Here is a 27,860-nt window from a genome sequence, read left to right as displayed (position 1 = left end):
AGAAGTTGGTTTTTGGATGGGGAGCCAAACTGTTTTCCCCTGAGATTTTTTTCCTTCTGTGCTATTTGTTGTGTTGATAACAGCGTGTCATCTGCCATCTTGTTCTTCCAGGCTGCCATCAGGGGTTTGACTATGGGAGGTTTGGAGGTCATCTCCATCACTGACAACACCCCGGTTCCACACAATGGCTGCCGCCCACGGAAAGCCAGGCGAATGTGAGAGGGGAGTGGAGGAGACACAGAGCTTTCAACATCAGTGTGTGCAGCAGGGACTGGGTTGAATGTTGCTCCTGTCTGTGACAAATTCTGGAAAGCCACCCTCCCTGGATATACTTGCAGAGGGAAGCTTGAAAAAGAGAGGCTGTCCTGGGCCTTAAAAGCCCAGGTGGTAGAAGCTGTGGTAAAAGCAAGAATACATGTACTCCCTTAGTGGGAATCCTCTTGTGTACAAGGTTTGTTGATTAAAATGTTGATCTTTTGACAGCTGTTCCTGCTGTGTTCCCAGAAGCATTTTGGATTATTATTGCCTCTCAGCTGCTCTCTTCCTCTTACCACCGTATGTGGCTCTTGTCTAGCCGTCCACGCTATTATTGCCCTTATTAGGCGGAAGGGGAACTTGAGGTCTAGATCTCCTTCTAGTCATCTGTAGTAAACAACTGCATGGGGTCACATCATCTTCCTTCCCTCTTTCTCTCGCTACACACATTTGGAAACAAGGCATGGCGTAACTCTTCCGCTTCCCCCTGGCTTGCAGAGCTCAGTGTGCTGCGCGAGAGGCAACTCCCTCTGTTCGCACAGCATGGAGCACTGTAGTCTGGATCCATTACTGGCAAAGATCTGTTGCAGTGCTTTGTTTTGCCCAAGCTGTAGCTGGCCTGCCAGTGCTATTGGCCAATTGAACGTGCCAGCCCTTCTAAAGGGGCTGGGATCTTGCCAGTTTTGATGCTTCCATCTCTTTGGTCGTGCCTTGTGCACCATGAACTGGATTTTCTGGGGTCCTGGGGAAAGCAAGCAGGGGGTTAGTAGGCCTGAGGAACAATGGAATGCTGCCAGGGAGATTTAAAACACTTAAGTCTTGAACTGTACCTCTGTATGTCCACAGGCAGCATGAGCTTGTCATGGGTCTGTGATGTATTATTGCTGTCCCGGCTCCATCCAGAGAATTTCTGCCAAGGAAATATGTCTGAGGCTCTCCAGAGCATCAAGCAGGGAAGGTAACAGCAGCAACTGACTACAGGATTGATTTCCTGGATGGCAGAGGCACACTGCCTAGCAAAGGGCATGTCCTTGAAATCCATGCTGCCAGAGAAGCCTTGGCTGTATACAGCATATTTTACCTGTAAACAGAGTGTATTTTGGTGCAGCCAGCAATCCTACTGCAAACCCAGAATCTTCCTTTCTATTATTTCTCTTTCTGTCATTCCTCCTTAGTTTCTTAAATTGCATAATTAACTATTCTGTTCCTCTTTAGAGAAAGGGTACCATGGCAACAAGGCAGTGAACCTCCTTCACGGGGCTGAATGGCATACAGCAGGTTTTGAAAGAAATCGGTCTGCTTAGAAGAGCCTCTTGAGTTGCATTTGACAGAAGAGAAGAAAACAAGATTCAGATGAATCCCCTACCTTACTCAACTGTCTGAATTTGAATAGAGGGTAGGTTATCTTAAAGGGAAGTTCCTTGAGCTGTCACAGATTTGACAGTGAGGAAGAGAGGTTTTTCCATAGGTGTTTGACACACTAGAAGAGCTTCCCCCTCGCTCCAGAAATACAGCTGAGCTTCTAGTGACTTCATATTCCTCTTTTTAAGGAGAAGATACCAGGTCTGCTATAAACTACAAAGATTAACTCTCCCAAGTATCTGGGCAGCTAGCTGGGGAAGGCATGCGTGAACACTGAGGTGCCTTACAGCAAGGCTGGACTCATTTCTGTGCCGAGCACAGCGACGAGCCCTGAGAAAGGAGGAGCACCAGCCTGCGCTGGCAGGCTTCTCGGCGATGTACTGTCTAACACGCAGAAAACCAAACACTACCATTCTCTACCACAAGCTGCTCATTGCATCAATGCAGAACTGCCCACATCAGATAAAAATGATAGAACAAATTAAAAAATAAGATTGCAAAGAGATCTGCCATCCTTCTGAAATTTAGGGAAGAACAGATGGGTGATTCTAGAGTTAGAAAACAAGAATAAACTTTTGTCTTATCCAGACGTAGAATCAAGGCTGTGCCCTTTGTAAAGGCCACTCCTTAACACTTGGTTTCTGAGCATTTGTGAACATTTTATGAAGTCCACTAACGCCTTGCCACTGGTTGTACAGCGGGAAGTTTTACCTCCCTGTCTGCCCTGCCTAGCTCTAGTAGTCACCCCTACATCCTCCAACCGACATCTAATACAGCACTCTCTGAGCTGGACAGAAGAGGCTGACGCTATTCTCCGTGGTTCAGCAGCTGGCTCTGTACAGTATGGTGTGGCATTTGTCTTCCAAACCCCCAGCTCCATGTACCCGCCCTGAGCTCTCCAGCACAGTGCTTCAGTTGTGCAGCTCTTCACTGAAGTCCTATTTTCCACCCACCTTTCCTCCTGCCCTGATGGAGCACCCCTAAAGTTATGTCCTAATGACGCTCGGTCTGAGCTGTTTATCCTGCAGCACATCCTGGTCCTCTGGGGCAGCTGTTAGTGAAGTGAGGAAGCACAGCTGCACACAGCAAGCTCTTCCACCTTGTGCAAGGGCTCAGTTGCTCCTTCCTGCACACACTGTACAGTGAAAGAAGTCTAAAAACTCTCTATTGTTGTTCATCTTGCAGGGAATTAACAGACACCAATAGCACTTAATGATTTCCTCACCCTTCAGATGAAACTATTAATTAAGAGCCTGGTTTTAGTCAGTCACTGGTGTTTACCAGTTCTAATTGCTTTTCTTGGCACCTGGGTGGAATGCTGTTTTCTACTGGCTCACATTACTCCTGAGCAGCAATTCGTTTATTTGTCAGTAGCATGGCCACAGCATTAGGGCCCTCACTAGAATCACAGAATGGTTTGGGTTGGAAGGAACCTTAAAGACCATCTAGTTCCAACCCCCTGCCACGGGCAGGGACCCCTCCCACCAGCCCAGGTTGCTCCCAGCCCCATCCAGCCTGGCCTTGGGCACTGCCAGGGATGGGGCATCCACAGCTGCTGTAGGCAACCTGTGCCAGCGCCTCGCCACCCTCACAGTGAAGAATTTCTTCCCAATATCTAATCTAAATCTTCCCTCTTTCAGCTTAAAACCATTACTCCTTGTCCTATCACTACATGCCCTTGTACAAAGTCCCTCTTTAGGTACACATCCTCTCCCTTTGGGTTTCCCATTGCTTTGGAACATTTTCCTGTCCACTTCCTCCTAACTTTTCATTCCCTGCTTTCAAAGAAGCCACCTTCCATGAACCAAGCTCAGAGAGAGCAAAGCCTCATCCTGGTTCAACCCTGGCCTTTCCGGGGTTTTGCCCTCCATTTTAAAACACCACATGGACCCTTCTCCATCACACAAGGGGTGAAACACAGTCTTCTGACTTAGAGATAAGATGCTGCCTCAGGTCTGTTTACCCCATAACGAGTGCCACACCACCTTGGGGAGTCAGTCTAACACAGTTACCCTTCCCTTGGACAGGGATGGCACCTGGTGACTTAGAAAAATAGCCCCAGGCTTCTCCCTAATAGTACATTATTCTGCAAAGAGGAATTATTTCCCTATACCCAGCAACAAGGACTTTCTACCTAGAGCTGCAGCTTTATCTGCTGAATTGGTGATTTACTATTTCTTCTGTGAGCATCTCAGTGACGAGTCAGGCAGCCAATTTTGATCCCTTTGTGAGATTCAATTAAACCGTTAATTAAGTGATGTCAGTGTCCTTTAACAGCTGACTGCATGCACAAGCAAGCAAGAAGGGGACAGACCCTGCAGTGCTAATAAACTGTAGCAGCAGGGGTGGTTTACCGCAGCCCAGCTGCAGCTGTTGGAAACATCTGCCCAGGTTTTGCTGGCTTTCGCTCTGGTGCGGGAATACCTGGCTCAAGATGCGCTCAAAGTGGGTCAGTGAGTAGGTGTTTATAACCCTAAAGCACCCCTCGGGAGCCTTTGAGAAGTAATGGTTCAAGTCAGGTTATGTTTTTGCACTCAGACTTTGGCAGATAATCACAGTGTTGCTTTCATGCCTTGGCGTCCCTGCCTGGCCCCTCTTCTCCCAGCTGCCCCTCCAACCTCAGCCCATGAACTCTCAAACCAAAAAGAGATCAAGGACCCTCAGATCGTTTTTGTGCTTTTCCAATGCTCTCCTCTCTCTAATAGGTACTCAACAGCAGCGGGAACTGCTCAGAAATTTTACTAATGAACTGCCTAATAGCATTCCAAGTTCCTGTGCTGATGGTGAAGCTGGGCTGTGGGGTCCCCTTGGGGAGGTGCAGAGGGGAGCCAGGCCTCAATGCTACTCCCTTTTCTTGACACAACTTGCACCTCCTCTGCTGCACCCTCCAAGCTCCCCCTGCACCAGTGCCACTCCGAAGGGCAGGGTCCTCTCATTCCCCTGCAGTTCATAACTCTCTTCCTACGACCGCATCTACTGAGAGTTGGAGGCTGCGCCCCTGGACCCAAACCTCTCGGCAGCTACAGAGCCCCAACAGCCATCCTTGGGACAGCTGCTCCCGGCAGCAGCTTCACAGAGTGTTTTCCAAAGAAAGTAGGCAGAAGGGAGAAAGCACTGGGTGCTAGGGGCTGAATGCTAAGTAAGGATGCAGGCAACAAAAAGGTGGGTCAGGAAAGAGAGAGAACATGGCAGAGAAAATGCAGGAAGAGAAAATACAACATCAAAAAACCCATAAAACTTTCCTAAGGCTAAAACTGCGCAGCTGGTGGTCCAGAGTCAGCACAGATTAGGAAAGGATGTAGGGAAGGGCTCTCCAGAATCAGGCTAGAGGTAGTCTCCTTTGTTGTTCTCCCAGCCGGACCACATCAGAAGCACGGAGTGGCCTTGCTTGGGAGCCCTCCCCACCAGCGTGACCAGCTCTTTGGGGCTTTCCCTTCACCATTGTAAAGAAGGCATGAAGACCATCCCAAAGCTGTATTTAGAAACTGTTCCAAAGCCTCTCCAAGCAGCAATGACAGTGCTCAAAAACCTTTCTTCCCTTTCACAGCTGGCTCCAAAATCCCTCCTCTGTGCCTTGCCACTTAATAATTCATTTTGCAAAGCCAAACTAAGCGGGCGTGGCTGGGATTGATGTCCACCGTACCTCCTGGCCACATCACTAAGACTCCAACTTTGGGCCCTTTCTCCCTCTGCTTGCTCCTCTGTGCAGGAGCAGGTCAGGCTTCCCAGCACACACAGGACTCCAGGTAGCAAGCAAAACCTGGGGCCACAGCCAGGAGAAAGACACATATTTCAACCCCCAGCCCCTTGGCAGGTCCCTAGATAAGGTGGTGAAATAGGACTCTTATCTCTTCATGCACCAGCCTGCAGGCAAACATCTCTGCTCTCCTAATTGCCAGCCACGGCTCTCACACAGCCCCTTGCCAAGAGCTGGATGCTGCCTTTCATTTTGCTCCTGCCAAATCCACAGAAGTAATTTATCAATTTACTGACCAAGTAATCACACTGACCAAGGAATGCAAATGACTGTAGACAGGCCAGCCCTCTGGGCTTCTCTGTAATGCCGACAGCCAGGAAGCAGCCTGCTCCAGTGCTGGGAGAAGCTCTGAACGGATCACATCTCGGTCCTGATCGTAAAATCAGCCCTGTTTATAGAAATCCCTGCAAAAGAAGCAGTACAGCCATCTGGGGAGATCCCCTTCCTAGTGATCCTGCAGCCAAGAGTGCTGTCACCAAGGTGCCAGTGTAAAACTGGGACAAACTCTGCTGGGTCTCAAGAAACCACAGGGCAGAGCTGCTTTCCCCAACCCTTATCAGAGCCAGCAGGTCGGCATCTTCAAATCTGAGCCCTCTCTGGGCAAGAAGCTGGCATGGGCAGAGCCACTCTCGGTGTTTAAGGGGCAAGAGGCAGGACAAGGAGAAACGAACTTGGACTTTGCTGCCTGAAGCCAGATGGGCTGCACTGCACAATCGCGCTGCCGACATAACGTTCGTCTGCCCGGCTACAGGGGACCTGGTTTGGCTGCCAGCTGCCCTTTCTCCCTTACAAAGAAGGGTTTTACCAGCATTAAGGACTCACCTGTCAGAGCTGAGCCAGTGACCTACCTACACTGCTGCAGGTATCAGCACAGCTAATCTGGACCTTACCCCAACCTCAGGATCAGCCCCTAAAAACCAGGGCAGCAGCAATGAAAACCATCCTTCACGGCCGAAGACGCAAGAGCACACGCTGGCTTGGTGACGGGGGCGATGCCAGTGTTTCAGGAGGGATGTCCCACCCGCGGGGACTCTGCTGTTGCTGCAGTATCCCACAGGATGCAGGTTCAGCCCAGAAGCATTGGTCTGGGCTCCCTGCTGCTTGCTGCAGGAATGCCAGCACCCCTCACCTCTCTAAACTCACCATTTGAACCGTTTTCTCCCCAGAACCGGTTGCTGGCTGCAGCAAGGCCGTTTCCATGCAGGTGGCTGTTTCTCCCCATTGCCGTGGTGACAGTGCTGGGTGCCAGCAGGCCGGAGGCGGCAGGGCTAGGGCCATATCTCCCTGGTGCTCACCAAGGACAGTGGGTACATCTAATCCGACGTTGCTCCATTTTATGCCTTTGAGGAGCACCAAGCAGCTATCGAATGACCAGCTCAGCGGCAGCGAGCAGGCACTCGGAGGGATGTAACACTGCCCGCTGCTCTTATTAACGCCCTAAAAATCATGTCAAACAGCGTCCAGCTGGCTCTGGCAGGGCTCCTCTGCCACCTGCCTGGCTCTCAGCCCTCCGAGCCCCCTCGCGCAGCCAGTCTCAGGCATCCCCTGGCTCCAGCAGCCCCAGGGCTGGGCTGTCCTCCAGCAGGGCTCAGGGTCGGATGTGGATGTCAGCGCTGCCAGCACATCCTCACCAGCCCCATCCAAGGCAGCTGCTGCCCAGTTCATCAGGCACTGGGATGGAGACAGTGTGCTGGGCCACACAAGTTTCTCTTGTACCACTCTGACTCCTTACCTGAGCCTGTCACAACATACCTGAATGGAGGAAGGACACTGGTAGATGAGAGGACGAACCTGTGCAAGAGCAGCTTTCAGGGGTCACGGTGCACTGCCAGGAGCAGGGGCTCAGTGAGTCCTCCAGGCAAAGCCAGGGCTGCTTCGGCCCATGCTTGGCATGTTGTAAAGCTATTGGGGAGAAAGAGATAGGAGGACAGCCATGGAGAGTGAAAGTAATGTGCTCCTGACTATAAAAGGGCTGAATTCAAACTAGTTCTGTCACCCACAGAAAATAAACTCCTCCAAAGGCTCCAGTTCATTCCTGGACAAAGCAGAATGCAGAAAATGTTGAGGGGTTTGTAGTGTTACCCACAACTTTCTACTGCCTTGTTGCAGTTTCTATAGGATTTTCTTTCACAGTGGCCAAATGTGTTGCTCCTCCTCTAGCAAAGCTCCCCTGGGGGGCACCTCTCCCTGTGGTCCTCCCCCCTTTGGCCTGCCAAGGGCCCTGGGCACCCACCAAGCTTCTCCCTGCCACACTCTAAAAATTTCTTCAAATTTTCAGGTGCACTTGGCACCCTCACACAACCAAGAACTGACAGCAATCACCCCACTAGCAAACTGAAACTGCACCAGCCAGAAGGTACCCTAGGAAAAGGATTTGACTTCCAGGAGGAAAGAAACAAGAGACACTATAAAAAATTACCTCTGTAGAAACACAGCAAAGCCTGTAGGCTCTTACAGTGTCCTCCACTCCTCGTTAACCAAGCAAGGGACAACATGTTACCCAGGTGCTGCAGCACAGCCCTAAGCAGTTGGGACTAGGGGCACTGTGCCCCTTTTCGGTTCTCCTCACATGTAGGACCATGGTAGTCACTCGTGAGTTACCGGTTTCCAGGCTGCTAGTCTAAAACCGGTGCGGTATTTTTATGTCAAAACATCAGGAAAAGAATGTGCAATTCAGGGTTTTTCCCACATCAGTATTTTTCTGAGAATTCATTTTCTTACACAGTAAGTACAGCTCTTCCCTGAGAGAAACAAAGGCAAATCAGACCTTAGCCAGCAAACGGCTCTAGCAGGGGATACTGCTGCCTGATGAGCAGTCAGCCTGGTGGGCAGGTAGTGCCAGGCTGTTACTGCTACAGTGACTGACTTTGCACAGCTCAGCCCACGTCCCCTGCAGCAAGGAAAAAATAAAAATAAAATAAAAGCCCTTTCACCATTCCCTCCTCCTGAGGAGTATTTGGCCAGAAAAGCTTTTACAACCACATGACAAGACAGGGAAGCACAAGGACTCAGACACATCAATGACCTGAAACTCAGAACGCGAGGCAAAAGCAAAACCACAAAATCTTGTCCCCTTGCTTGCACACAGGACCATCTATTTGCTCTGCAGCATGCACCTATCTGATAACAGGTTCCCACAAGGATGAAAGCTGATGGAGGGCCACACATCCCATCGCCATCCAGCCTTTAACATCTCCAGCTTCACCACAGCCCTGAGAGATGCTGCAGGAAAGCAGCAAGACATAGGACATAAACAAGGCAAGCGATTTCTTAAAGCATCAAAAATCTGATTCTTCTGGCTGGATCAAAAGGACCAAGAGAAGCACAACAGACACAAGCACCTGAGCAAAAGAAAGGTCCTATAAGTACACAGAGAACATCAGGGAGCTAAATCAGGGCGAGCCACTCAGGGCTGGAAGGATAATTGAAAGGAGTCTTTAGTAGATACGCCATTAATGGATACACAGGTTTGAATCTAATGGGATTTCTGTGGCTCGCTGTCTAATGTGGTTTAGATAAGAAATACCACAAGTGTCCTGCTTTTAGTACTTTTTTAAAAAAAATAAAAAAAAAAAAGGAAAGGCAGCACAAGAAGTAACAAAAGATGGGATTCTGCTGCCAGCCAAACATAGTTTTCGAGTCAAGCATCTCATCGCTTAGTGCCTATCTGAAAAGCCACGGGCTCAAGAGCTCTCCCATACACTCAAGGTCTCCAAAGGAAAGTACCAGAGAACTGCACACACGAAAACGGAGGAAGTGTTCAAAGGAAAGTGGTTTTCACACCCAAGATGCGGACACTTAGAGGAACTAACACAAACAGGGATGCTGCTAGGTTGACAGAGCAGCAGTGGATTGCAAGTGGACACCCCAGACTTTGGGAAGGTCCCGTCCACATGTTCTTAGCCACAATGTTTTGCAAAGCTGCGTTATGGTTGGGAGCGGCATGCACTGGAAAAATCCGAGTGCCTCAGCCCAACCTAAAAGCAGTGTACAGGCAATGGCTTTTCTGCCAAGCAAGGTGTGTTCAGTTTTTGCCTCTTGATCATGGGCCACCAGCAGAAAATGGCCACAAGTTTATACAAATGTTATAAATAGAATAAAAGAAGAGCCTCTGAATACAAGTTGGGCTAGTAATAATGTACAAAGGGGAAAATGTAACTGAAGGCCAAGAATTCCTCCCCCAGCATTAGCTCATGTAGACAAGAATTTGAGAAATCTGCAGTAACTACAGAAATGTCTCAGGTAAGAACATCCTTGTCCTCCAAGTGTCAGGAAGAGGCAGTAAACCCACACACAATATGCCTACGTAGTCCAAGGCACACCGCTGCCGACTCTTAGCAAAGGGATTCTCATCTGCACCAGTAAGAATTTTGGAAGACAAAGAAAATAAATCAGGCTCTTAAAAGCAAATTCTGTTTATTCATTTTCATCTTGTGTTGCTAACAAATCTTCATCCTAACCTAGGAAAAATATCAGGTAGAAAATATCTCCCCTTTCCTCCCACCCTCCCCACCACACACACACTTTTTGTTTCTTAAATAACAGAATCAAAATTTCAAGCATGAGAGATTTTTCTTTCAATATATTTCTGTAATAAAATTAACTCTGTCGTAGATACAAAATGCAGCAGCCAAGACCAGAGGATCTGCTATGCTACTCCAAGGCAATTAGTACCCAGAATGATCAGTTTGTCTGCAAACAGAATAAGAAAATACTTAGCACTTATCCAGCACTTTTTATCCATGAATCTCAAATTGTTTTACAAAAGCTGAAAATATGTTTTTGGCCTCATTTACAGAGAAGAAAACACCAGCTGGAACAGGAAGAGATTTGCCCCCAGTCACAGAACAATTCAACAGCAGAGCGAAGAACAGATCTCTGGTCTCTCAGCCCCAAGTCCAACAATCCGTGCTATGCTCTCTGCTTCACACAGGACAGCCTGAATCTGGCAAAAGCCCCCAACTGCAGAAATGCTGAAGTAGTTGATATTTTTGCCAATGAAAAAAAGCCTAAATGGAGATCTGACAGCTATTTTAGTAAGCACTGACCTCCCAAGGCTGTGATGCCAAGGAGTAAACCCAGCCTTGAATGGAGCTGCTGAGAGCTTTGGAAAAGAATGAGAAAAAAAAGAAAAAAAGAAAAAAAAAAGTCTCATACTGGAAGTGTGAACAAATGTGAGTGGTGCAGAAGGAGGTAAATCCGTGATCTACAATGTGCAAATGATTCTCCACTCGGAGCTCTAGTTGAATGTTTGAGGAACAGATCGCAGGATAAAAACCTAAACCCTTGACAAATAGTGTTATTAGTTGGAGAGGAACCTGGAGCTAAAGCACACACAGCCTGACATCTCCTTTATTAGCAGTCTTCTGACCTGACACTGCTCCTGACAGACCTGAGAAACCAACAGTGCAGTCACCAGGAAAAAAAGGGTGGGGAAATACAACGTCTTACCCTAGAAATATGCTTAGCAAGGCCAGGAGAGAAGTACCACGAGACAGAGAGTAAAGGCTGATTCAAGGACCTCAGAGCACCCTCCACTACGAGGTGCACCATTCATGCTGTAAGCAGGCACCAACACCTCACACAGTTATTTTCCTATGCATTACCATGCAAAATGAATGCACGACTTCAACACTCTTCTTCACAGGCATGAGGCCACAACACATCAGCCACAGCTCATTTTGGTCCAAACAAGACACCCACAGGGTCCTTTAAAGTAGAGGGTCTCCCATGTATAAGCACCAATTTTCTAATGCCCCCCTCCGTGTCTTCTACAGGAATGGGACAACAGCAAGCTCCAGCTTCCGACAGATCACCTCGCAGTGCTGGGATGGTTGCGCTGCCCGGCAGCACACAGTCATAAACCAGCCTGTGTGCAGAAAAACCCAAATATTGGCCTACAACCAAAACCTCCATCTTCAAGAGAAAAGAGCAGGCCAGCATCCTCACTAGCCCACACTGGCAGGTAATATTACACCCAGGAGCTTATTTTGTCAGCAGCATAAACACCGCAGTGGTCCAGTCAGCATCGACACACCAGCCAGCCGGGCTTTGAAGCCCGGGAATATCGAATCGGGTTCTCACAGAGAACAGCACATCAAACAGGGATAGGTAAGCAACCTAAGTCAACCAGCTCATCTCCCAACTGCAAATCTGCAGCAACGCACATAAATTCAGGCCTCCTCCCCCCTTTCTGGGCAAACCCAAATGCTACTAATTCTCCGTGCTTGTACTCCAACCCGCAGGAAGGTGCCAGCAGCTGGGTCTCCCTTCCCCTCAGCAGCAGAACCTACAGAAGGCCGTGAGGATTCACCCCCATGCTGCAGAAAACTCCTTCCAATGTGAGCAAGGAGCCAGTGTGTGCTCCCCACTCCCCTCCCAGCCATCCGTCTTCCTTCTGTGCCCACCTCCTCGTGCATTAAAGACACAACCAGCTGCCCCGGCTCTCTGGTGTTAACACAGCACTTTTCACTTAGGAGCTTTTACAGATATTAAGGCACAAAGATTAAGTGACTTGCATAAGAGTCAGGAACACACCTCACGTCTCCCAATTGCAGTGATTTCTCACACATTTTTCCCTGACCTCTTGCATATTAAAATCACATGAGTAGATTGCATGGATGAGAATGGGATTTCATTTCCCTAGTAATACCGAAGATACAAACACAGGTAGCTGTATTTCTAAGCCCTCCCCTCGGCTACTATACATTCCCTCTATGACAGGCTGTTTGTCTCAACAAGGTAGGAGAGCACCAGTGCAGAAGGGAACACTCCACAATGTGTTGCAATGCTCCATCTTTGCCATCCTAAGACCTACAACAGGAGAGAAAACAGACATGTCTCTGGGAAACCAGGAAAGGAACCTCAGCTACACTTTGTTCATCAACTGGAACAGGGAACAGCAGCAGCGCTTAATGCAGCAGGACCTCTGCAGTAGACACAGGGTCAGAAGAAATATTCACATGCCTAACTTGAGCGGTTCGGCTTTCCACAGCTGGGGGCCGTGTGAGATGCCAACTGGTAGGAGCTCCCAGGTCAGGTTTCTTGACATGACTGATGGTTTGGTTTCCTAGAAGGCGTGAGTGTTTGGCTTTGGTGTGTCTGTGGCAGAGGCCCAGACCCAAGGAGAGCAGCCGCTCCAGCTATGCGTCGTACTACGTGCAGCTGTGCCTCATGTGGAAGTTAACCACGTACTCTGCGTTAGTGCGCTGCACCGAGATGGCAAAGGGCTCAAAGGGGTGGAAGGTGAACGCAACCAGGCGTCGCACTGTGTGGTTGATGGGTCGCCCCAGGAGTCCCGCCTGGATCTCAAACTTCAGGAGGCCAGAATCACGAGCGTAAAATCTGAAAGGAAGAGAAAGTCAATTATGGCTGTTCCCGACTATGACTTTGCCATCTGGGCTCTTCACACACACGAGACAAGTGCCCTTCTCAATCCCTGGTACTCCCTCAGGGGCATGAGGTCCTCAGCTGGCTGTCTGGCTCTTGGTCATACAGGAAAGTCCCTCCTGGGGCAGCTAGTTTTCCACTGTCTAGAAAAGCTTGACTTCATTTTAGTATCATCAGCGAGAGAACTCTGCCTGTCATTTTGGTGGATGTAGCTGACTTTGCAAGAGGGAATAAGTTTCGTCCAGACTCCACCTGTGCTGGCTCTCCATCCTCTCTTAATGCAAGCTGCTCCCCTTGATCCCTAAGGCTGATATACTGTACAGAACTGAGCTCACTTCCCTCGGCAACGGCCGTCACTCCAAGCATAAGGCCACTCCTTCCCACTCCTGGTGCTGCCAGGTAGGCTTCACACTGCTGCTGTTGTGCCTCACTACAGCCCCATTCAGTCAAGGAAGGTGAACAGTTCAACCCAGTTCTGCTCAAGGGTGCCAAGTTGTGCTTTAAAGCTCAAGCAAGGCTTTGCAGTTCCTTTTAGATTTGCATCAAAAAAGCGTTAACAAGACAGGCTGGGCTGGAAGTACCTGGTGGATTGCGTTCAACAATTACAGCAAGGTCAGAGCTCAAGGGAAACCTTGCGTCTTTCTGCTGTCACCCACAAACCTGCCTGTGGGTCAAGCTCATTTGTGTCTCCAAACAGGTGAGCTCTGGAACACAGCTTCAGCACAAAGCAAACATTGCCAAGGGGATGAGGCCAACAGCACTGAAGAGACAGGCAAGTCTAGAAAGCCTTTTGCTTCCTGAACCTTCTCTGCATACCCTGTGTACCACAGCCCAGGTAACACCGCCCAGGACATAAGCCCAGGCAATGCCACTGCCCTGTGCTGCTGTGGGAACAGAGGACCCTGTGATGACCCCACCCTCCCCAAGACTTCGATGGTGGAGGTTTCTGGATGTGGTACCTTCACAAAGCAGCTGGGCTCTAACTCAAGTCCTCATCCTCAGGTTGTCTCAGTTCGTGAAGACCATTTTCTCTGCTCTTTCAGTTTCGGGCACAGAATTGCCATTTTGCCTCCCAGCTGTTTCCTTTTCCACCATTACTTAGTACATATGTGTATTTTGCATTTTCCTCTGGTTTTAACTCGGAGAATGCTTTTAATCTCAAAGCACATTTCCCCCCGCCAGCAATACAATGCACTCAGCTCTCAGCCTGGAAGAACGGGTGATGACAGACACAGGCGATGCTGTTTCAGGAGCAGACACACTCCACATTTTAACAACACAGCCTATTGAGAACCTCATGTTCTTCCTGGAGGGCCACTCTCCTCTCCCTTCCCCTGAATCAAAGTGCTAGCCAGCCCTGCCTGAAAATTGCACACAAGAACCCAGGAAGAGAATCACAATCTTGGTATTTGGTTTTTCAAAAAGCCCTTTTCCTCCTACACAAGGCTGGGTATGCAGAGGGTCATTCTTTAAGTAAAGCACAGTCCCTCGTCTGCTCCTCTCTCTCTCCAATTCACAATAATTTACTACTCAAGATGAAGCTCCCTGTAATCTCAAAGATGTGCTCAGTTTGGTATTTTAAAATGTATTTTTAAAAGTGCTCTGCAATCAGAAGCCATTTCCATGGGCTCTCACTCTGGGGATAAATTAGGCGCTGCAATATAAAATTGTATGTCAACAGAAACAGCAAGACCAGCCTTTTCAAACCGTACAAAAATGGAAGATTTATCTGCAGACCAATTTTTTGGTTAAATGGCTCCTTATTAGCCATCTAGATGGATTTTAGAGACCTCCCACTATAGGGAAGGCTGTGTTAGAGCCTCTTCCTCACAAGTGCCGTCATTTCACCTAGTAAATACCTCTTCAAGCCTCCTCAAAAGATACTGGAAGACGGCAGTGATAGGGAAACTAAAATACTTCCCGCCCGAGAGCAACCAACCTCTAGTCTCTCAAGTGGAGTTGAAAGTTGAACCTTCTGGGATGCAGAAAGGCACTAAGGGTTAAAAGGACACAGTGCACAGAGGCACTGAAACCAACGTGTCAAAGGTATGGAGGCCTTCCTATCTCCCACGTCATGCCAGGAAATTGCACACAGATTATAACACCCTTAGCTGCTGAAGGGTTTTGCACTCCAAACAATTATAGGACTTACATTACAAATCCTGTGGCCCCTTATTTCCAAGCCCTCTAACCACAACAGGCAGCGGCATTATTTTATTAATCCCTTTGTTTTGCATATGAGAAACACAGCAGTACTATTTCAGCTACTGAATGGTTAAGGTCAGTGCCTTGCCTTCTGCTTACTTTCCAAAATCCAGGAGCCCCACTGCTCTGAGGCCCTATTCAAGTCCTAATTGACTCTGCACAGCTTTGAGCTTTTAAAGCTCTGGCTCTGAAATGCCGGTTTGCTCAGGGGAGGGAGGGAAGGTGGCACTTCGCTTTGTTTACTACAAAGACTTAACCTCAGCAAATGACTGCGGTTTTGCTCCCTTTTGTCTGCAGGATCCATACGCAGGTTGGCGCTGGCAAACAACTGCTGCCCTGCGAGCTTTCCCAACGTCAGGCATGACAAGGGGGAAAGGGCAGGCTATTCTCTGCAGATAACATGGGAGCTGGAGATCAAACCAAATCATACAGGCAGAAAAATCAATTAAATATACATAATTTGGGAACCGAGAGCGCGGGAATAATCAGAGGTTCCCCACCACCTGAGTCAGGGCCAGGAAAGGCATGAAACCATTTTCCAGGAATGCACTGATGAAAATAAAGTTGGGAAACCAGCCAGAACGGTCTCCCTAGGCTGCCTGAGCCCCCAACATGTGTGGAGCCACTAAACAAAACACTTAGGCATTGAAGGCTCTCTTTGTTTTCAGAGCATAGGTTTGCTTTTGCAGTACTGTAAGTGGAAAGCCTATTCTGCCTGGAGAACTCAGCCTCTCTGAGTCTTTCAGGATGGAGATGTTGGATTCTTAACTGCTACTACTTGCAGCCATGGCTGCGGCTAACAAAAAGAAAGAAATAGTCCTGGTGTTTCCACAAGAAACATTGCAAACCTCCTTATTCCCAAGCTTGGACTTACTCCTTCTGGCAACACCGAAGACTCAGACAGAGTCTCAGAAGAGGCACAGAATGGCCCTTACGCATGACTAGAACTCCTACTACAGAAACAAATTCCCTACAGGTCACAGAAAGAAGGGGGCTATGAAGAGAAGTACAGCTCCCAGGGTAAGAACTGTAAACAATGAAAGTCTGAAAACAGCTAAATCGATACCACAAGCATTCTGAATACCACCCAACCCAGCTGCTATTTTATTCACAGGACAAACCAGATCATCCTCGCCAGCTAAACCCACGTGCTCAAAAGGGATCCTCCCAGCACAGGGAAACAGGCATCCAGAACCATATCACTCTGCAGCCCAAACAGGACGACAGGACTGCAAGAAGAGGAAGAGGAACAACAGCATTCATGTGGAAAAGGCTCAGGCTTCACTTCCCCAGGGCAGCTCAGCGAGAAGACCTGAAGAGCCCTCCCACACATACAAGATAAAACAGTTACAGCAAGAAGAGAGGCCAAGCTTTGTGGCACTGCTGAAACAGTCTGGTGAAAGGATGTTATAAAAGAAAGGCCTTAATCTACTCCCTTTTCTGCACATTTGATGCCACATGGGAGAGTGGATTTAGAGCTACTCTCGCACTGCTCTCCTCACATACAGCTCCTTGGCCTGTTTCATACCTTATAGGGTGATCACCGCAGGTCTTGGGCCGCTCCATGACTGACACCCACTTGTCATCATAGCTGAAAAGGGAGAGGTCGAGGTACGGGCTGCCACTGTACGACTGGGCGCTGATCGGGAGCTGGCCCAGCAGCCTCCGCACGGCCTCCGTGTGCCCTCCATACTTGGCATTCACAATAGTGTCTTTGAACCTGCAGCAAGCCAAGAAACAGGTTTTACTCACAAAGGCCACAGGTGAACAGCACAGCTTGAATAAAATAAGGAGTAAAACAGATAGGGAAAGAAAAACAGCAGCAGTGTAAGAACTAAACCAGCTCATTTCCAAAGATGTATCACAGTGATTCAAGCACCAGCCAGTTCTGGTGACCTTTTTATCCTCCCTCGTCATTACAGTTTCTGCTTTGAAAGTCCAAACTGACAGAAGGACAAGACCGTGCCTACCCACAAGGTCTGGCCCCAGCTGCTCTGCAGTACAGGAAATGAACAGGATCAGAAACAGGGAGAGGTGGATTAGCAGTTTATCAATCAATCCAAGTTTTACCATGAAGCCTGGAAACAACACACGCAAAAGCCAGAGGGTTTCACAATTAACAACTGAGCCCTTAATGCTGACTTGAGAATCCCCTGCTCTCTGGCTGCTATGTTTTAAATGCATACAGGGAGAAACCTTAGATGAGGAAGAACCTTGATGAGAAGCCTAAAGCTCTTCAGAAACTATAGTGAGCTGAAAGTTTTTCCTGGTGGAGAGATTAACACAGGCTAGATTTCCCTTTCCAAGTAAAATTTGAGCTTTCCATGCACAAGAACAGTCAGATCAGCTGCATGGATCATACATCACGGAGGGTAAAACATTTCCATTTGGCCAGAAACACTCAGCCAGCTCACTGGAATTATGCTTTGTTAGTTTGCTACGGAAGTTAAACACTCCTGTTGCAGGCCCTTATAGCCACGGGGATGAAAAGATTCTCCTCCCTAAGACAAGGCAGGAGTTCTTCAGGTGTCCGTGGTGAGCTCTCATTCTCTCTCACACTAAGCATTATGGATTTCCTGACAGGCAGTTCTAGAAAGTTACAGTCAAGCTTCCTCTTACTTATGGGATGTCAACCTAAAATCAACAGCGCTTCATGCCCATAAGTGATTGCCAAGTACTTTGGATGATGGGAAACAAGTCACTGGAAGAATAAAAACACCCAGAGTCACATAAAAATATATTCCAAGAGAAATAACACACTCTGCATCATTAAAACCACATTCTACTGTTAAAGCACATTCTAGAAACCCAGGTTATTTTGCTATTTTGCCCAGATTTCACAATACGTCTACAGATGAGCTTCCTTTCTCCTAGGCAGTTTGATGAGAACCACAAGCTTGTGACTGATGTTGGAGATAATGCTACAGAACACAGCTTGAGACACGCTAAATTCAGAGAACACCACTTGGCAAAATATGTCCAATTAGATGACCAATCTTATCTTCAGGGACCTAAGCTACTGGGCAGTAACACTCCAATAACCTCCAGAAGAGTTACTGCTCAAGGACAGCCAGAAACATCTTTCCCTCAAAATTTCTCTTCCTTCTTCTAAGCACTGGATTGCCACTGCTTTGTTCCTTCCTGTAACAAGACAGATGCCACAGAATATAAAATCATATGCACGGGGCTGCAAGATGAACTACGTACAAGCCAGACCCTTGCATCACCCAGCAACTAAAGGAACTGTTTTTTTCAGGGTTGCCATTGTTATTTGATACTAGCCTTCAGCTGATGGGGGTGAGCGTGTGTCTATACGGTATAAAGCATGCTCCGAATGGCTCACCGGCGCTGGATCTGCCTGGCAAAGTTGTTGCTGGAAGCTGAGCAGGGGAACTGGACCGCCTCACTGTGCAGGGTGGCATTCCTGAAGAGGTCACAGAAGTTCTCAAACAGTTCCAGCAGCTCATCAGATGTATTCTCGAATACAGCAATAACCTCTGTGGTCACCATGTTGTACACAACAAAAAATGAAGGCTGGGGAGAGAGACAGAGGCAGCGGTTACCCAGGAGAGTACAGGTGGAGAAGCTGTCCCTTCCTTCTCACATGACACTGCAGACCTTATCCAAATTTCCCTGCAGTGCAGGAGAATCGCACATGCTCACACTAATCCATTCTGCTATTCAAATGCTTCAACAGGTACCAAATTATCCACCTCTATACTGTTATTATTTATGAAAAATAACTTAACGGGCTTCCAATTTTTCAGCTCAAACTCTATGTCAGTATTTCTGTTTTCCTCTCTGCCCTCCACCAAATCCAAAACGCTTTCTAAAATGCCAAATTTAATTTCCATTCCTGCTGACAAAATCATTTTAAATCCAGTGCTAGCTGGCCACAAATTATTTTTCCCTTTGCATAGAGATATTTTCCCCCCCCTTCTTAATATTTCCATCACACAGAGATGAGTCTTTTTACTGTACTGTGCATATACCACTGCCCACAAAAAGTTGTGCCCTCCAGGCACCCTGCCAGCACAGAAATGAAAATATGAAAGACATTAATGATTTCTTTTTAATGCCAACATTCTTGTGCACGAAGGCCCAGGTACCATGCTGTGGATTGGCAATGGCAGTGTTTCATGGCATGAACAAGCAAGAAATCAGGAAAAAGGTGACATTGTGTCAGTGCAGCCACACCAAAGGGAGATGATGCTCGCATCCCATTGGGAAAGGACAGGCTTAATCCTTGGTCATCAAAGGTAGCTTTTGTTAGACAGGAGTGCTAACACCCCAGCACCCCAAAGTAAGAACCCATCCTTACTTCAAAGGTAACTAATTCCCATGGTATATGTACATATCTGGTTAAATCTTCTGTCATAAAGATAATTTCTAAATGCTTCACCTCCCGCTCCCAAACGATGCTCAGGGATCACAGCAGGCACTCTGCCCAACCCACCCGCCTGCAAATATCACAAGGCTTGTTTGTTTTACAGCCCCAAAATAAATGTGATAATACGATCCAGCCCCCACATGTCAAAATGAAGCGCGCTAGATGAGGTTACTCACTAGACTACCGCCTAAGGAAAGGGAAGCCCTTCTGAAACACAGGGTGGGAGCAGAGAGAAAATAAGAAGAGACAGCAGAAGGAAAAGCTATTTACATCACTGAAGATTGCAGGGAGTATCCTCCCAACCTTAAATATAAAAGTTCCACTGCCAGTTTAACACACAGACACATCTACAGGATGCCCCTGACCAGAGAAACTACCCTCACTGCTTTTTAGCAGCACCTGCAACACAGGCAAAACATCACAGCATGGGTGGCAGAAGTCGAGTGTCACAGAAATCACGCAGCAAAGCTGTCAAGTCTATCAACACAAGCCTAGAACAAGAACAAACCCCAAGCTACATACACACCACAGAAAATTGTGAAGGATTCAGTGCAGACCATGACAATACACAAGCAACCCACAAGCACGAACATCCTCAACTCTCTTGGCAGAGAAGCCAGAGAGAAGAGAGGAGCCTGAAATTGGATGAAATCTCACATCTCTCTCTGATAGATGAAAAAAAATGGGACCTTTAGGTATTTTGTGAAACAAGGTTTCTTCAGGAAGCCCTAACACAAAGCCTACATTCAGGCAGGTGTGTGGAGACTGCTCTACATCTGGAATTATCTCCTGAAAGAACTGGGAAATTAGATGCTTTTTCTCCAGCATAAAACACGCTGCCTGAGGAACACCGCAAACAACCACAACCTACATCTTACAGTAACCCTGGGGCGAAGAGAGTCAAGAGCGCGCTGCAGCAAAGCAGGCACAAAAGCCTTGGTAACCACAGCAGAGAGGGAGCTGAGCCTAACACAAACACTTATATCGAGGTCAGAAGCACCATTCCAGATACCAGCCAACAAGCAAAATGCTGCAGGCCATTTCCACAAAGATTTAATATTTTTGAGACAGCCGCTCAGTTTTACACAAATAGATAAAATGCATTAGATTAAGCCTTACCTACTCCCTCCCAAAGCAACTCCACCAAACAACCACAACGTAAGAGAACAATAAAATCAACAAGTCATCTTCCAGAAAGAATTAAGACTAAGGCGACATGCAAAGAACTACTGTCTATTTCTTCTACGATCTAAGTCCTGGATCTAGCAAACACAGAGAGGAAGAAAAAGAAAAGCAAACATCTGGAGAATAATCAGATCCGGAGATTTATTACAAATTCTTGCTAAATACTTTCAACAGAAAAAAACCCACAAGTGGGTTAAAGGAACAGAACAGGTTAAAAAAAAAATCCTTCTCAGTTTCACAGAGCTCAAAACCTGACCACCACCCTAACAGTAGTGAAAAGATATGATCAACCTGCAGAATGGTGAAATGTCTGGAGGAACCCAGCACTGACTAGGCTACATTTGCTCTAATTCAACTTCTTTAGTACTATAACGAAAGCAGAAGCAATTGGCACATTAGCTAGATCTAGGAGCTGCTACTCTAATTTGGAGAGATCATAAATAGTATCTCTCATTGCACCTTGAAAGAGTAAGTACGTAGGTAGAACAGAAAAGGTAATTCTACCAGGGACAAATGAAGGCTATTATATATGAAAACTATGCTTGATGATACATGAGAAATGGGAGAGACTACCTAAGTGTACTATATGAAATACCAGAAGAAAAAAAAAAAAAAAAAAAAACAAAAACAGCTGGGAATTTGAGTGGGGAAGAGGGTTGTACAACATCTATGAGCATGGGCAACAACCTTGGGAGAAAGGGGACTCAGTAACCATGTCAGATCTTTTCTCTCTTATTTTCAGTTGAGATGGAAGTGATGAAATTATGAGAGCAAAAGACACAGAAGTTATTCAGTATCAGAGGCATCAAATATTCACACAAGAATGAAGTACCAGGGTTCCTAAACATTATTCACAGGGTCAGCTAAGAATTGCAGCTCACAGCATTGCACCTGTTTGAGCACTTGCCCCAAAGCAATGAGCAGCCTGAGGAGGCAGGCAGTACCTGGGAAGGATCCGTGACCCGCAGTGTGACCACATCTTCGCTAGTGTATTTGATAAACAGATGGTTTTCATCCAGAAGCTGCATCTTCCACATGCGGAGCTGCCTTAACTGATCAAAGTACTGGAAGAACCTTCTTTTTGCTATAGCGCTTCCATCCTGCTCGGCCCTTCTCCACAGGTACACCAGCAGCCTGTGCTTCAAAGAGTTTATGAAGGGCTCTTTGTAGGGGTTGGCCATCCCTGTCTGAGTATCCCGCTGCACCTCAGGATACACCGCAGACAGAGTCAGGAGATCGTCCTCATAGCAGAAGCGGCCGATAGTCCGTACATCAATGAATGTACCCTCAGGTGTTACCTGAAAGACGTGAATAGTCTGCTGCTGCACAGAGAGAATGGCCAAGATATTCTTATAGAGGTACAGCCCCTGGTTGTGAGACAGAATGACTTTGTCACATTTGAAAGTCCGTGTGTCACAAAGTCTACCTGTGTGGAGGTCTATGATATGCAAGGAATAATCCTCCAAGGGGGACCGGGGATTAGGCGTTACCGACTCACTGTTGCGGTAAACCTCGAAGAAGGGAGGATGAGGCTCCTCGGGCAGGTACGCGGCAGAGCCGACAATCACGTATCGACAGTCATCAGTGAACAAGCTGCACTCTCGGTTCAAGTGCTCCCCATTGGAGGCCACATTGGTGATATGGAGCAGCACAAAGAAGCGTTCAAAGAGCCGCCCCCGGATGTTGACAGATCTTTGGTCATTGCCGTTGGCCAGGATCTCTCCCTCATAGCCTTGCAAGAGGTCTTCCGCCGCCTGGCAGCCTTGATACTCGTAGATCTCCAGAGAGGTCTGGTCAGAGGAGAAGGCAATGAAGTAGCGACCGTCAGGGGAGAACTTGCGCAAGAAGCAGGGTGGCTTCTCCACATTGACCACAGTGAAGTTGGGGAAGACATTCTGGTGGAAGACGCGGACTTGGTGCCAGTGGGTGCCGGCTTTGCCTGAGCTGATCCGGCGGCGCTCCAGGCGGTGGATGACATTCTGGTTCTGGATGCGGCGAGGCCTGATTGTGGGGGCGTCATGGTCCATGGTCAGAACTCTACTTCATCTTCACCCTGCTAGGGAGAGAGCGTACATGTGCCCTGGAACTACTCCAAGGTGGGGGTAGAACTCAGAGTACTGGGGAACCTGCTTGCATGGATGGTGTGAGAGAAAGCCCCACAGCACCCAGGGTGGGGGGTGGCTGAAAGGTGCGGACTTGCTTTTGGAATGGGGAAGGTGCCACTGGACACTGGGAGAAGGTGGTGAAACTAGGAAAGAGACCTCAGTGGGAGATACCAGAGGAAATGGAGGGAGCCCAGAGATAACCCCAGTGCACTGAGGGGTTATAGTATCTGCGGGTCTGTCTGATGAACAGGGAGACACAGAAGGTTCTGGGAGGGGACGGAGGGAGCCAGGAGGGCAGACACAGGTGGGCACCAAGGGAGTGGAGGGAGGCCAGGGAGCCGAGGATAAGCCGCAGACCTGCTCGCTGACAGGTACAGGGGGGCAGCCTGGAGAGAACGGCGGGAGCTGGGGGAGGGGGGGCACAGGAGGGGTCACCGGGAGGCGTACGGGCCTCCCTGCCGAGGGAGGCGCAGGGAGCCCCGGTTCCCCGGGAGCTGTGAAAGGGCTCGGAGCTCCAGGGGAAGCCATGGGGAAGCTGTGGGCCCGCCTGCCGATGGGAACGGGCTCCCAGCTGCTCTCCCGCTGGTCTGGGGGGTGAGGGGACACGGGGGAACCAGGGATCGCGGTGACCCCCTGACCGGGCAAGGACCCGGGGAGGCCGCGCGGCGGGGCCGGGAGCGGGGCGGGAGGAGGCCACAGCTTCGCTCACCGCCCGGGCCCGCCGCTGGGTCCCGCCGCCGCCGATCACTCTATGGCCGCCGCCATCTTTCCGCCACCGCACGACGACGCACCGCGACGGCGGCGGCGAGAGGGCGTTACCGCCACACTTCCGCTTCCGGCCGCCGGGCCAGGGAGGCGGCCCGGCCCGGGCCAGACTGTCAGCAGGCTCGGAGCGCCCGCGCCCCCTGGCGGCAGGAGGGAGCGCTGCGGGGCGCGCCCGGGCACCCCCCGCACCTACACCGCACCCACGCGGCATCCCCTGGACCCACCCTGCACCGCCCGCTACCCCGCACCCACCCCGCGCGCACCATGTACCCACTCTGGACCCACCCTCCAGGCCCAGCCCTACACCCCGTGCACCCATCCTCCAGCCCCAGCCCTGGGCACTCGCTGCACCCTTACATCCCCATCACCCATCCGGCACCCTGTGCCAGCACCCCCTGCACCCCGGCCACCCCATCCCAGCACCCACCTGCACCCTCACTCATCCACCCCAAAGCCCCCTGCATCATCCTGTGCCCCAGCACCTCCTGAGCCCCCCCATGCCTTGGACATCCCAGAGCCCTCCACCCCCAGGTACCCCCTGCACCCCCAGTCCCCACGCAGGGACTTCCCAGGGGACATCCCACCTGCTGCCAGTTGGCGTGCGCCCCGACACCCCAACCCCAGCACTGGCAGCAGGGACTGGGGGCACCCCTTTGACCTTTCCGAGGGGCTCGAAAGCTTTTTGCTCATGCAGGGCTCCCCGCAGCCTCCCCCATCCCGCCCCACGCAGCAGCTGCTGGGGCACCTGGCCTTCGAAGGGAGGGAAGGAGGAATGTCGGGGGGGCCTTGAGAATTATTTGCCAGCCTCTTGCCAAGGCCGAGCCACCGTGCTGGTGCTTGGAGCCCTCCCACCGGCAGGCGCGAGAGCCAGGAGCGGGGCAGGATGCTGAGCCCGGGGTGCTGGAGAGCCCGTGGGGTGGGTGCACCCCCTTTCCGTGGGGTGGGTGCCCCAAAGGGATGCAGCAGTGGTACCCAACCAAGCCAGCCTCACCCCAGGGTGGAGGGGGCATGCTCCTGCTGCACCAAAGCTCCTGCCACTGAAATTCCCAGGGATCTTCCCTGTGGATGATGGGGTGCTTTAGGGTTGCATCAGCGGCGGGGCAGAGTGGGACCCCACCGCTCCAGGGGATAGGACCTGGGTGGCTCCAGCTGCCTTCCCGCAGGGGAAGGCAGCCTGCCTGGTGCTCCTGGGCAGCGAGCAGGGCACCCTGAGGGACTGGGGAGACCCTGCCGCCACCCCACCTGCCTGCCACACTCCCACCTCCCAGCAGGTTCGTTCCCAGCAGCCGTATCCCATGTCCCTCCCCACTCTCCCCATTGCCTCCTGGTTGCAGAAGGCATGATGACAAGACTAAAATGAATGGCCCCAGCGTCTCTCTTTGTCTCTCTGCCTCCTGCCTAATTAATTGAGATCCACCTTAATAGGATCAAACTAAATACCAAAGAGCATCCAACCACACAGCAGCTGGCAGAAAAACAACCGCCCAGCACACACACACCGAAAGACAGCTCGCCATACAAAAGAGCCATTAATACAGCAGCAATTAGTGCTTCCGGAGCTAATAACTTCATCACCGCAATCAACCCATGGCCACAGCCCCCCCAGGGCTGGGGAGGGGGTCAAAGGACCCTCACTGGAGCAGTTTCATCCATCAGCAGGGATTTGCATCGCATGCAATAAATCTCATGTCCAGCAAACTTAGTCCCTGCTTATTTTGGCCTGGGGGTAGGCAGGAGGTGGGGGGGTCCTGGGGCTGGATCTGCCCCCACCCCAGGTGGCTGCTGAAGGCGCAGGGCTCCTGGCATGTTTTGCTGGCTGAAATTTCCCACGCCCTACAGCATTTCGTGCTGCCTCTTGGGGGTCCAGCACTGGGGGACAGACACGTGGCTGTCTCTGTCCTTGTCTGCTGGGGACAGTGGGGAGGTGGGGTGCCCCTTCACATGTCCCTGGGCCTGGGGGAAATGGCAAGCTCCAGTCCAGAGCCTGGGGTGCTGGTACGGAGGTTACTGGAGACTGGTACACAGGGTACTGGGAGCTGGTATAGGGGTTGCTGGGGACTGGTATAAAGTTACTGGGAATGGGGATGGAAGTTACTGGGAGCTGGTCCAGGGAGTTGCTGGGCATCTCCAGCTTCACAGAGCAGCTGCGGGCCTGTGGCTTTTGAGTATCATTGGGCTGGTTTGGGTGGAAGAAGCAGTGTCTGGAAGACAATCCCTGCTCTCCTCAGGCCAGAAACAGGCAGCTGGGGTGGTCACGGGTGTCCCTCGCCCAAGTCATCCCTTGTCCAGATTTTGGCTCCCCGCTCCACTTGCTCCCCTGTGCAAAACCCCTTTATCATCACAAATGGCCTCAAGCATGTCCCTTCCTACAGAAATGAGTAATTCCTGCCCAGGGGGGACAGTCCCTTGCCTAGGCTTTGGCAGTGTGCCGAGAAGTGGGATGCTCCGTGACTTCCCAGTGAGCCTCAGTGCCGGGGTAGTAACACCAACTCCACCACTGCCCTGCCATTGTGGCATCCACCTCCAGCCTGTTTCTCCAGAGCCAGCAGGTGTGTTAAAAAAGAAAATAATAAATCGCAGCCCATTTGGGCTGGTTTGGATGATTTCTCCTGTTCCTGAAGCAAGGACCCTTCTGCTGTTCTTGCTTTGCCTGTTTACCAAGAGACTCCCTGCTCTGCATCCCGTGGCTGTTTTCCCAGGATTAGAGAGGCTGTGTAAGGAGAACAGTACTGGGGAGATGCAGGGATGCACTGCTCCCATCCTGGCTGTGCCACCAGCCAGATACAACCCCCAGCATGAAATCGCTATGGGGAAAAGCTGGACCATCTCCTTGCAGGGATGCTTATAGAGGAAGAAAACCTTCCAGGTCCTGAGCACTACTGTCCCCCTCTCATGGCTGCTGAGCTCAGGCAGTGTCAACTTCCCTATTGTGCTGGGGGGGGTGGGGGGGTGGGGTGGGGTGGGGTGAGCAGAATTTAATATGAAAAAAGGAGGGTGAAGTTTGTACAAGACCCTGGTGTGGGAAGGAATGCTTCAGCCCTGAGCAGTGCCTTGGTCCTTCCCAAGCCCCAGAGCGCGGCCACTCTGTGGGAACTGGCTGCCTCCATGGGTTTTTTAGGTTGAAGCATCCTGGCAATGGCAGCAACAAACTTCAGCTGAGGGAAACTCTTGCTGGCCTAAGAAAAGACCAAAGGGAGCAGAGGGAGACCTTGGATGTTTCTAATTTTTCCAAAAAAAACAAGGATGTCATTCAATATTTTAGTTCTTCCCCAAGCCTGGGGAGTGACTTGTGTTTGCGGAGTTTTGGGCTCCCCTTGCGTGGGGATCCACGTACACATTCACACATGGCTTTATAAAGGGGGTGAAAAGGTCCCGTCCATGTCCACTGTGGCCAGTACTCACAGTTCCCCAGCTCCAGCAATACTCCACGGGAGCTGTGGCCCTCTCCCCATGCTGGGCAGGTCTCAGCAGGATTGGGCTCCATCAAAGCCAAGTTTGCAGGTTGCAACACCTGTGGACCTTCACAGCACTAGGGAAACCTTTGCCATCAAAGCATCCCTTGCTCTGGTGTTAACTGGTACCAGAGGCTCCTTCTGAAGTGGAACTGGGCGAGTTTTGGAGACTGTTGATGCGTTCATCACCACTGGGATGTGGTCTGCCAGACTGGGGTCTGTGGGCATAGGACTGGGCCCCTCTTTTCTTGCTCCCAAGGCTGTCTTGTCTCTGCTTGAAGGCAAGACCTGCTTTAAACACCTTCCAAAACTCTCCTGGCATTTGCGAAACACCCTGCTGCAGGGGCAGAGCAGAGACAGGACCGCAGGAGCAGGGGCTGGGGGTCGCTGGGGTGCCTGGTCCTCCCAGGGTGCCCACGGGGATGGCTGGGGCTGCGTGCCACCGCTGGGTAATGGGGATCGCCTGAGCACAGGGGACAGGCAGGGACCAGCACCCTCCTGGGTAGGGGGACAGCAGCACCCACCCCTGCAGCGGGGTATTGGGGCTGGGGGGGCACCCAGCTACCCACGGTGAGAGCTGGACCTGCCTACCTGCTTAGCCCACAGCCAGCTCCCTGCGTGGGGTGACAGCCCTGTCCCCTCCTATGAACCCACCGCAGCATACAGCCCTGTCCCCCCCGTGCCATCTGTGGGATGACAGCCCTACACCCTACCATACACCCATCACAGGGTGACAACCCTGCCCCTCCGTGCCATCCCTGGGGCTGACAGCCCTATGTCCCCCGTGCCACCCGTGGCGTGACAGCCCCGTCCCCCCCGTGTCACCCCGGGGGGGCGCAGCCCGGCAGCCTCCTCCCGGCTGATGCGCAGTGACATTTGCAATCTGTTGCCATGGGCGCTCGGGGACTTTTGCTGTGGAGGGGGATCGCTTTTCTCCCCCCTCCTCCTCCTCCTCCCCTTCCCTCCCTCCCGATGACGTCATGGATGACCACGGT

At 50.4% G+C, this 27,860-nt stretch overlaps 2 protein-coding genes across 9 annotated transcripts in view; one reads left to right on the top strand and one right to left on the bottom strand.

Annotated features, from left to right (window-relative positions):
- The window catches only part of MRPS11 (mitochondrial ribosomal protein S11), a 4,549-nt gene extending 4,069 nt beyond the window's left edge, over positions 1 to 480 (top strand). The window contains exon 6 of the mRNA XM_080396227.1: positions 112 to 480. Coding sequence (XP_080252353.1) covers positions 112 to 219 — 108 coding nt within the window. The 3' untranslated portion in view covers positions 220 to 480. The remainder of the gene's footprint in view (positions 1 to 111) is intronic.
- DET1 (DET1 partner of COP1 E3 ubiquitin ligase) lies at positions 284 to 27,860 on the bottom strand. Of its 8 annotated transcripts, none has more exons than XR_013929586.1 (7): positions 23,358 to 27,860; positions 21,488 to 22,596; positions 18,312 to 18,502; positions 16,497 to 16,688; positions 7,127 to 7,276; positions 1,086 to 1,165; positions 284 to 997 (listed from the first exon to the last, which is right to left on the bottom strand). XR_013929586.1 is itself a non-coding variant. In XM_080396208.1 (6 exons), the coding sequence occupies exons 2-5, from the start codon at positions 22,568 to 22,570 to the stop codon at positions 7,183 to 7,185; spliced, it is 1,560 nt and encodes a 519-aa protein (XP_080252334.1). In that variant the 5' UTR covers positions 22,571 to 22,596; positions 23,358 to 27,860; the 3' UTR covers positions 284 to 1,165; positions 7,166 to 7,182. The 8 variants fall into 8 exon arrangements, 4 of the variants coding, with proteins under 4 accessions (XP_080252334.1, XP_080252333.1, XP_080252332.1 ...); XR_013929587.1 differs by having other exon boundaries at positions 7,166 to 7,276; XR_013929584.1 differs by having other exon boundaries at positions 1,086 to 7,276.

Source organism: Falco punctatus (assembly GCF_963210335.1).
Source record: "Falco punctatus genome assembly, chromosome: 7".
Taxonomy (NCBI): domain Eukaryota; kingdom Metazoa; phylum Chordata; class Aves; order Falconiformes; family Falconidae; genus Falco; species Falco punctatus.
The sequence above is the reverse complement of the archived record's forward strand: the minus strand, read 5'-3'. Positions and strand labels throughout refer to the sequence as shown.